This window comes from Anas platyrhynchos, chromosome 24 (genome assembly GCF_047663525.1).
Source record: "Anas platyrhynchos isolate ZD024472 breed Pekin duck chromosome 24, IASCAAS_PekinDuck_T2T, whole genome shotgun sequence".
Taxonomy (NCBI): Eukaryota; Metazoa; Chordata; class Aves; order Anseriformes; family Anatidae; genus Anas; species Anas platyrhynchos.
The window spans coordinates 3218737-3228680 of record NC_092610.1 but is presented as its reverse complement, the minus strand read 5'-3'; the positions used below and the strand labels follow the sequence as shown (position 1 = coordinate 3228680).

The 9944-nt window shown below is 44.8% G+C and overlaps 1 protein-coding gene across 1 annotated transcript; it reads left to right on the top strand.

Annotated features, from left to right (window-relative positions):
* The first annotated feature begins 1415 nt into the window (after window positions 1-1415).
* SF3A3 (splicing factor 3a subunit 3) lies at window positions 1416-9156 on the top strand. The gene is made up of 17 exons (XM_027443945.3): window positions 1416-1954; window positions 2048-2095; window positions 2207-2259; window positions 2746-2851; window positions 3336-3408; window positions 3799-3890; window positions 4357-4439; window positions 4785-4923; window positions 5238-5306; window positions 5648-5715; window positions 6046-6153; window positions 6464-6533; window positions 7201-7365; window positions 7475-7585; window positions 7996-8086; window positions 8200-8255; window positions 8867-9156. The coding sequence occupies exons 1-17, from the start codon at window positions 1859-1861 to the stop codon at window positions 8942-8944; spliced, it is 1506 nt and encodes a 501-aa protein (XP_027299746.1). The 5' UTR covers window positions 1416-1858; the 3' UTR covers window positions 8945-9156.
* Window positions 9157-9944: the final 788 nt, after the last annotated feature.

The following is a 9944-nucleotide window of genomic DNA, read 5'->3' as shown; positions in this document are numbered from 1 at the left end:
ATCTTATCTCCGTTTTTATTTTTAGATAGGCATTCATGAGGAAGAAGTGACGTACTTAGGGGCAGCCTGTAGTGCAAGAGAGTAATTAAAGACAATATTCCTACCACCAGGATCATTCTCGCCTCAGCGAATTGACTGTTCCCAGGGCAGGATCATGTTTGTCTGTCATAATTAAGCCCGATTTTTTGTTGTTTCTTTTGGCTTAAAGTAATTTATTATGCATGGTAGAAAAAAATTATGAATAATTTATTTATGAGTTAAAATTTAATTATAACTTTGCATTTGGCAGTGGGGGCAAAGCACTGGCATGCTCTCTCCTTGGCATTTAGGGTGGATCTGAAGGGGGTAATTAAAATCCAAGTGAAAGTGGAAGGTCACAGCCGAGGCCTTTATGGGAGGACTTCCTCCAGGGTCATGTCACTTGGGTGCAGTCATGCTGCTGAAAGCCTGCCGGGCTTACAAGCCCGTGTTCACCAGGTAGTAAGAGAAAGAACTGTGACCCAAGGCAGATGGGGAGGGAGGCTGCATACCGGACCGGACACGTTTCATTCCTTCAGGCCTGTTCTCGTTCGGACTGTGATTCACAGCTGTGTAACGCTGCCCCAGCTGCTCTCAGGTTGGAGGCTTTCGTCCCGGCCGCGGGCAGGGATGGGCTCGCACCTACCTGGGGGCACCCGTGGTGCTCATCCCATCCCCAGGCGAGCCCTGACGCTGCCCAGGAGCTGCCTCCTGCCTCCAGAGACAGGCAGGGGCAGAGTTTCGGAGCGCTCACAGTGATTTTGAGGAGGGTAATTCAAGCCATGACTTCTCCAAGTGCTCTTTCCTGCCTTCTCTGTGGCGTGGGCTCCACAGCATGGTGGCAGGATGGATACATAGACGGCAGTGCGTGGATGTGAGGCTGACAGATGCCGTGGTGGTGGAGCTGCTGGGTGGGCTCAGGGATGGGGGCTGTGTGTGCTGCCCCTTCGTGTGGGGACACCAGCGGGCTCAACAGTGAGTGTCTCTGGTCAAAGGGACTTCGTGCATGTGTCCTGCCAGGGTGGGCATGGTGCTTACACCTGTGCTGAGCTTCTGAGAGGCTTCGAGGCTGCTTCAGGCTGCACCTGTGTGCACAACACAAGGAAAACAGCCCTGCTGGCAGCATTTGGGGCAGGATTTGTTGGTGCTCAGCCCTCCCTCGAGCACTGTGTTCAGCTTTGAACCCCTCACTACAAGAAGGATATTGAGGCCCTGCAGCATGTCCAGAGAAGGGCTACGAAGCTGGTGAGGGACCTGGAGCACAAATCCTGTGAGGAGCGGCTGAGGGAACTGGGGGTGTTTGGGCTGGAGAAGGGGGGCTCAGGGCAGAGCTCATTGCTCTCTGCAACTGCCTGGAAGGAAGGGGTGGGGAGCTGGGGTCGGCCTCTGCTCACAGGGAACTGTGCCAGGAGCAGAGGGAACGGCCTCGAGTTGTGCCAGGGGAGGTTCAGGCTGGCAATGAGGAGACATTTCTCCTCAGCAAGAGCGCTCAGGCGTTGGGACGGGTTGCCCAGGGAGGTGGTGGAGTCCCCATCCCTGGGGGTGTTGAGGGAGAGGTTGGACGTGGTGCTTGGGAACACGGTCACTGGGTGGTGGTTGGACCAGATGAGCTCGGAGCTCTTTTCCAACCCTAACGATTCAAGGGTTCAGTGATTCTACAGAGAGGAGTAGCTAAAACCCAACGGTAAAAATAACCGTCCAGCGGCCGGGCACGGGGACCCCGGGGGGCCGGAACCTTTCCGCCCCCCCCGGAACCTTTCCGCCAGGCCCCAGGCGGAGCCGGAGCCTTTCGGCGCGGCGCAGGCGGGCCCGGAAGAGGAGCGCAGGGCGGGCAGGGACGATGGAGACGATCCTGGAGCAGCAGCGGCGCTACCATGAGGAGCGGGAGCGGCTGATGGACGTGATGGTGAAGGAGATGCTCACCAAGAAGTCCACGGTGCGCCCGGGGGGCCGCGGGGGAGGGCTGGTAGGGGGTTGGGGGCAGCCGGGGGTTGTGTGGGCCCCGCTAACGCCGCCGCTCTCCCCGCAGCTCCGCGACCAGATCAACTCCGACCACCGCACCCGGGCCATGCAGGACGTGAGTGCCGCCAGCGCCGGGTTTCTGCCAGAGCAGCCCCCAAGGAGTGGGTGCTGGACGCCCGTGGCCCTCTCGTTTTCATCCTGTGGTTTCTTTTGGTGTTTTTTTTAGAGGTACATGGAAGTGAGCGGCAACCTGAGGGACCTGTACGATGACAAGGATGGGTAAGTGGTGGCCCGAGCAGTGAATGCCTGAGGTGTGTGACCACGCAGGTGGCTGCTCCGTGTGTTTTGCCTCGTGGTTTGTAGGTGAGGAACACGGGGGCTCCTCTGAATGTGGTGTAAACACATGAGGAGTAATGCTGTTCCGTGAGACACTGCGCCATGGTGACACTAAACCTGCTAGAGCAGAACCTGGGCTTCCCATTAAATATGTTTATGTAGGATATAAACTTCTCATTATATCATTGGATTGAGCCACCTGTCAATTGCCTCAAAGGTTTGTGAGTTTACTGCATTTTCAGTGAGAGACATGACCTGGACCGCCCAAGCACGAACCCAGCAGGCTAAACTGTCTCTGCGAGGTTTTGCAGTCAGTCTCGCTGGGGTTTTGTATAGTCAGAATGCGGCGCTGGACCTTGAAAAAAAATCTAGGAGTGTAAACGTGTTCTCCTTTTAATTTGTAACCTGATCTTTTTCATGAACTCTTAGCTTACGAAAGGAAGAGCTCAGTGCCATTTCAGGACCAAATGAGTTTGCAGAGTTCTACAACAGACTGAAACAAATTAAAGAGTTTCACCGAAAGCATCCAAATGAGGTGAGTAGTTAACTGCTTCATAAGAATAGCTGTTCTGTGGACCTCATCCCTCCAATAAACAGGCTTTTGTTGCTGTTCTGTTTCATTGCCTTAATGTATAAGTATGAAGTATATTAAAAGGTCATTCAATAAAATAAAATATTGAAGAACAGATGGTACTTTCGAGGCTTTATATAACCTCCTGTGAGATATGTATGAGTAGGAGAAAATGCGAGATGCTGACCATGGCCCCTGCACACTGTGTGTTAGTTTGGGAGCCACCTGCTGCTGAGCGTTCAGTTTTACCTGTCTAATGCTGGCTAACGTTGGGGTGACTGGGTAGTACTGCCTCTTTCTTTGTGCAAACGTGATGTTGCAGAAACGCTTTGGATACCTTTCCAGTTACTGCTTTTATTGTTTACAATATATTTTGATTTTGTATTAATTATTCTGGGATGTTAGCTGAAGTAATCACTTTTTCTGTAACTTCTGTCTGTTCTTGCAGATCTGTGTTCCGATGTCGGTGGAGTTTGAGGAGCTGTTGAAGGCCAGAGACAACCCGAGCGAAGAGGCTCAAAGTAAGTCTATATTTTTTTTCTGAGGCCAGTTTGGGTGAGAATACCATGCTTGCTTGACAGGTATTATTTAGTAATCTGTCCAAACTTATGTCTTTCAGAGCTGTACTTTTACTCTGCTACTTCTGACAATTCTTATTTCATTTAAATTCTCCTGAACTGTAGCCACCTTGGAATACTCCACAGTTGTGGTGCTTCTCTTGGGGAATGTTCTGGTGTATTGCCCAGATGCCTTGTTGCTTCTCTGTGTCAATAAGTATTCCACTTGCATTATAAATATCTTCCTGAAGCATAAATTAGTACACAGCTAATTCTTTTCAGGTTCCAAAGCACATGTATAACACGAAGAGAATATTAAGGTCATAATGAAGCGCTTGATATTCTTTCTTACAGATCTAGTGGAGTTCACAGATGAGGAGGGGTATGGCCGATACTTGGATCTGCACGATTGCTATCTCAAATACATTAACCTAAAATCCTCAGAGGTAAGTGGCTGAGTGAGCCTGGGCAATCAGCTATTTCTAGTCTTCTGTGCTTAAGGTTGAGGGTTCTTTTCCTTGCTTGTTTCATTGGTCATTTGTTTTCTTGTTGTTTTGAAATGTAACATAGTTTATTTCTAAACAGTTATTTCAAAGCACTTTTTTGCACATATAGCTTGACAGCGGATGAATTCTGAATGCTGCTTCATGACTCTTCTTTCTTGTTCTCTTAAATTTATTGTCTCTGTCCTTAATGTAATGATGGCCTCGTAAAAATCCTGTCTTCTGCTACCAAGTACTAACAGGTATCTAAGGCCATGTGTTAGAAAACACATGGAAAACCCCAGCACTAAGCAGTCCATCCAGAATAAAGGCATGAGCTGGCGCTTTTCTCCTGGTCTGGTAACTGGAAATGGGTTGTTGATTTGGCTGCATCTGTATAAAGTCTGACTCAAACTTTTTTTGTTCATAGAAACTGGATTACATCACTTACTTATCTACATTTGACCAACTCTTTGATATTCCCAAAGAGAGAAAAAATGCTGAATATAAGAGGTAAACCTTTTTGCCTACCTGCTTCGTTTATGACACTTGATAAGAAGGAATTTGCTTCTGAAGTGTACAGCTGTTAAGACTGTAGTTTACATCAGCTAAGCTCGATGGCTCATTGGGTCACTAACCCATAGTAATGCAGTTGTATCTCTGATGAGCCCTGAGGAGACGTGAAGCGTAACAAAATAAGGAAAGCCATTGGGGTCTTACTCTGTAGAGACACTTTGTCATTGTGGCTGTTGCATATAGAAATCCTGTGTTTAAAAACTATCCTAATCTTGATGACTTTCATATCGTTATATCACTAATTTGATATGGAATTGTCTGTGCTAATGATTACTCCGGCAGGTACCTTGAAATGCTTCTTGAGTACCTACAGGAGTACACAGATCGCGTGAAGCCATTACTGGACCAGAATGAACTTTTTGGGAAAATTCAGACTGAGTTTGAGAAAAAGTGGGATAATGGAACTTTCCCTGGTTGGCCGGTGAGCAGTCATTGAGTCCTTGTAAATACTTCTGGATTTGGGATAGGTTTTCTATGAATCAGTAGTGTTAAGTCTTATAGCAAGGTGTGTAGCTGTGCTTCACAAAGATGCAGTTTGAAGCTAACTTGAATTTAAAATTAACCTTTTTAAACACTTGCTTACTTTGAACCTTTTCTGTTATTTCATTGCTCACTCTAGTGGTAGATATTTTTTTTCCCTATGTGAAATGAACTGCCTTTCTTGAGGTTGGGATTTTGCATTACACCAAATCTGAGAGGGTGTCACACAGATTTTGATGTGTCTTTTCTTGGCAGAAAGAAACCAGCAGTGCGCTCACTCATGCTGGAGCCCACCTGGATCTCTCAGCATTTTCCTCTTGGGAGGTAGGTTTTCAGTGCTCCGCACCTAATTGTAAATTTTGAGCAGGTGGAAGTTTAGCTGTTTGTGTTTTTTTTTTTTTTTTCTATAATTTTACTTTATAAGCTTTCATTTCTGGCTCTGCACTCTCCTGATAAAACTTCACGTTGGTGATTTAATTTCTCCCACTAGAGGGCTGTAACTTGAGGGATCTAGTTAGATTGTCGCAATTGTCACTCCTTCAGTGAGGAGTGGCACGTCATTCGCTCTCTTTTTTCCCCCCTTTTTGATGAGTTAAAACAGATGTACACCCATATTGTATTTTTTTAATAGCTTCTCTCTTACTGTGATTTACTTTATTGAATAGGAATTGGCTTCTCTGGGGCTGGACAGATTAAAATCAGCTTTATTGGCCCTGGGACTAAAGTGTGGCGGGTAAGACAGTATTTTTATAATTTCTTTTCAGTTTTCGAGGTTGTCTTGCCTTGCATTTCTTCGTGGGATATGTTTTGTGGTCTTTATTGTACAAGAATTACCTTATGATGCTTAAAAAGACAATGCAGTGAGAACCAGTCAAGGAATTTTGTGATGCAGTGTGTTGTACTGAAGTATCCTCTATAGAGAATTTGGTCAAAAGTATTAACACAAAAATCATAGGAAATATCATGATCTCTTAAAAGCTAAATTTATAACTTTGTTGCATGAATTCAAATATTTTTTTGGCAATATAAGCTGTGATCTCATCTCCTCTCTGCTTCTCCATAGGACTCTGGAAGAGCGTGCTCAGAGACTTTTTAGCACTAAAGGCAAATCCCTAGAATCACTTGATCCTTCCTTGTTTGCTAAGAATCCAAAGACAAAAGGAAGCAAAAGGTGAGCTCTTAAGTATCATTTTTGGGTGGGCATTAACCCCTTCACTTCTATGAAAAGTGACTATAAACGTCACCCCTGTCTAGTTGTGATGGAGAGGTTCCTAGAGTATTAGAAGCCTTTCATGTCAGACAATATGGTCCTGAACCAGGTGGAAGATTGCAGTGCTGAATCCCACAGCTGAATGAGCTGTTAAATACTTGTTTCTGTTTTCTTGCTGCTTGCCAGTCAGATGTGCCCTTAGGAGCTCAGTGTACCCATGGTGTTTGCAGTTCTGGAATGATGTTAATAAAATTTCCGTATCTGTTTCCAGAGACACTGAAAGAAATAAAGATCTTGCATTCCTGGAAGCTCAGATATACGAATATGTAGAAGTTCTTGGGGTAAGAATTCTATTTTGTCTTTGAGCGTTCAGTTGCAGACCTGTCAATAGTGGTGACGGGAAGGTCATCCTTCACAGACAGTGTGTGCAGAAGAGCTGGTTATATTTCCAGAGTCATGATGTTTAAAAGTGCATGTAAGCAGATAACTCATCATATTCTACTTACTGACAGAAAAGGCTATGTTTTTGTTTCCATTAGTTATTTGCAGGCTCCTGTGAACAGACATATCTTGTGTCTATCCCAAGCCAAACACAGAGGCTCCCTTTGGGCGAGCCTGCCTTTTTATTATATTTTTTTTTCCTTCCAGGCACCATATCAATGTAGAGAGTTTCTATTTTACATCTAAGCTATTGGATGTTGCAAGCTTTTACTTCGTCTGCCTTGATACTTGCCTCAAGTCCTTACTTTTGTTTTGGGCAATTGCCTTTAGCATGAAGGCTGCTGCTGTTGGCTTGCTATCTTGGAAGAAGTGCTCACACTAGTGCAAGTTCTTAATTCTTTTGAAGTAACAAATGTTACACTAAAAACTTTTAGGTTGTTGGGCTAAGGTAAATGAGAGTGCTGTCATTTCTCTCTCTCTGTACACTGGGGAATTGTTTTGCATTGCCATAGTTTGCCCTTAGTTTGTTGCTGTTGTGTGAAAAATTTTCTCATTTCTTGCATTTAGGAACAGAGACATCTTACTCATGAGAATGTGCAACGTAAGCAAGCACGGACAGGGGAAGAGAGGGAGGAGGAGGAAGAAGAGCAGATCAGTGAGAGTGAGAGCGAAGATGAAGAAAATGAAATCATTTATAATCCTAAAAATCTGCCTCTTGGTTGGGATGGCAAGGTAACTGTCAACGCTGGATGAGTGGGAGATTTCACCTGACTCCATGCTACTCTTCTGTTTGAATCTGCCTTGCCCTTTAGCCTAATCTTTGTTTGTCTTTCCTTCTCAGCCAATCCCGTACTGGTTATATAAATTACATGGTTTAAACATCAACTACAACTGTGAGATTTGCGGTAACTACACCTACCGAGGGCCCAAAGCTTTTCAGCGTCACTTTGCGGTAAGTAACGTCTTGCTACAAACACATCAGTAGTACGTTCAAATAATCTCAATAATGAGTAACTAGTAAATCACTGGAGCATCTGAGCTGCACTCACTCCACTTCTAAAATGTGTCTGCAATGATGCTGCAGGGCCATGATGTTGGAATTGTATGTTTAGGGTACATGACGATCTCTTCTGTCAATTTCTGTAGTCCCCTGTTGTTTGAACACTAATTCCAGTATCCAGTTCTGACTGGTACAGTGTGTTTATTGCCTACCAGAGTTTTGTTACCATCTAAAATGCAGAAAAAATATTTCTATAGGGTTGTTTAGGACTGGTAGATGTGTATTTTGATCTTTGCTGTTGTAGTCTCTGGCATTGTGGCCGAGGTGGCATTCTGTCTTATATACTGACCTCTTGTCCCCAGGAGTGGCGACATGCTCATGGAATGAGATGCCTGGGCATTCCCAACACTGCACACTTTGCTAACGTCACACAGATTGAGGATGCGGTCTCACGTAAGTCTTGATGGCATTTCTTTGCATAGAACAGGAAACATGTGAGATAAGAATGTTCATGTTAACTAGTTCTGTCCAAAACATTCAGATCCTTTATGACTTTGTGTTTACAGTGTGGGCAAAACTGAAACTACAGAAAGCTTCGGAGAGATGGCAGCCTGATACAGAGGTGAGATGTTACAGAGCATTTGGATATTTCTAGGCCTGTTTACTTGGGACTCCTCTTTTATCTTGCATAACTGTCAGAAGAACTTCTAAGATAATCCCTTGCATGCTGGAGGGTTAGGCAGGAGCCTATGCTGCTAGGTGTACAGCTCCTGTTGCTGATACATGAAAAGCACTTCTTGTGCTGGATTGCAAACTCCTTCTGATAGGGTAGACCCATCTCTTTGCATAAACATCTTTTAATACATTGCTTTACAGTACCAGTGTTGTCTTTGTTTTGTGAGAAGGACAAGGAACTGTTCTGAGCAGTGTGTTCACTTAAACTAGTGCCTTTTCTTGAGCTGTCTCGAAATGTTTTTCAGTAGTATAAAGGGCAACTGGGTAAGACTGGAGTGCGGTGGGAAATGTAGCCTGTAATACAGCTTGTGATAGTTCCGAGTAGGTAAGATCTCTGTCTGGAGCTTGCTGGTAGATCCACTGCCTACCTTCAAGTAGGGAGGTTCTTGGCAGGGCGGTTTTGCTCAGCAGATGAAGCTGGAGCTAAAATGTGAATGCTGTAACACAACCCCAGTCAAGCTGTGTGCGGGTGTCTCTAAACTGTTCACTTCATTCTAGGAGGAATATGAAGACTCCAGTGGGAATGTGGTGAACAAGAAGACCTATGAAGACTTGAAACGTCAAGGGCTGCTGTAACTTTCCCAAGTGAAGGATTTCACATCTGAAAAAGCAGCGAAGTGGCAGCAGTTCTGACTCCTCTTCATTTCCTGGATTTTGTATTTGCATGATCGTAGATTTCAACGATACTTTATAGAATCTCTTTCTAGTAAGCCCCTTGTGAAGCGCAGACCTGTGACATTATTTTATATTAAAAAAAAAAAGCTGAAAAATAAACTGATTTTAACTTAGGAAGTGCTGAAAACTAATCTCCTTTTGTATGTTGGAAGGAAGAGATTTGATTATGGTGTTTTTAAAAAGCTTTCTGCACGGTATGAGTTGTCAGAAATTATTACTTTTTGTTTCTTCCAGTTTGGATGGAAATTATTTTTGTGGAGGATTGACTGTTTTAAAGCACCCATGAACATTGTGTGCTGCCAATGAGTAGTGGTTCTGTACTATATCTTGCTGTAAGCATGTAATTTTCTTAGGACTTCATTGCAGAACAAACTTACGTGGCTTGCGTTGCTGCTTTTACCTCAGCTCTGCCTCCCTTTTAGGGTGCTAGGGTCCCTTTTAAGCTTTTTCCAGGGAACAAATAACTGGGATTGGTTTAGTTTGGGCTGTGTGTGCAGTTTGCTTTCACTTCTCCAGCATTGGTGTTGACTTGAAAGACCTGGTAGATGCTAGTGCAGATCCTTTCTTTGGTGGCTCTCTTGAGCTGCGGTGCAGCATGGTTGACCCAGGAACACACTGCATTTACACGTGACTGTCGTGACTTTAGGAGAATTCTTAATGCTCCTCAGCCCTGTGCAGAGATGTTGTCGTGGTTCCGCTCGAGTGGGCAGCCAAGCTCCACCACAGCCGCTCTCTCACTCCCCCTCCTCAAAGAGGAACGGGGAGAAAATATGATGAAAAGGGCTCAAAGGTTGAGATAAGGACAAGAAGATCACACAGTAATTATTGTAATGGGCAAAACAGACTCTGCATAGGGAGATAGTAAGATTTATTGCTTATTATTAACAACCTAGAGAAGTGA

What these genes read in the sequence shown, in the direction of transcription:
- SF3A3 (XM_027443945.3), top strand. Translation starts at nt 1,859, where the DNA reads ATGGAGACGATCCTGGAGCAGCAGCGGCGCTACCATGAGGAGCGGGAG. An exon ending in TGCTCACCAAGAAGTCCACG is followed by an intron (nt 1,955 to 2,047) that starts GTGCGCCCGGGG and finishes CTCTCCCCGCAG; the next exon opens with CTCCGCGACCAGATCAACTC. An exon ending in TTAACCTAAAATCCTCAGAG is followed by an intron (nt 3,891 to 4,356) that starts GTAAGTGGCTGA and finishes TTTTGTTCATAG; the next exon opens with AAACTGGATTACATCACTTA.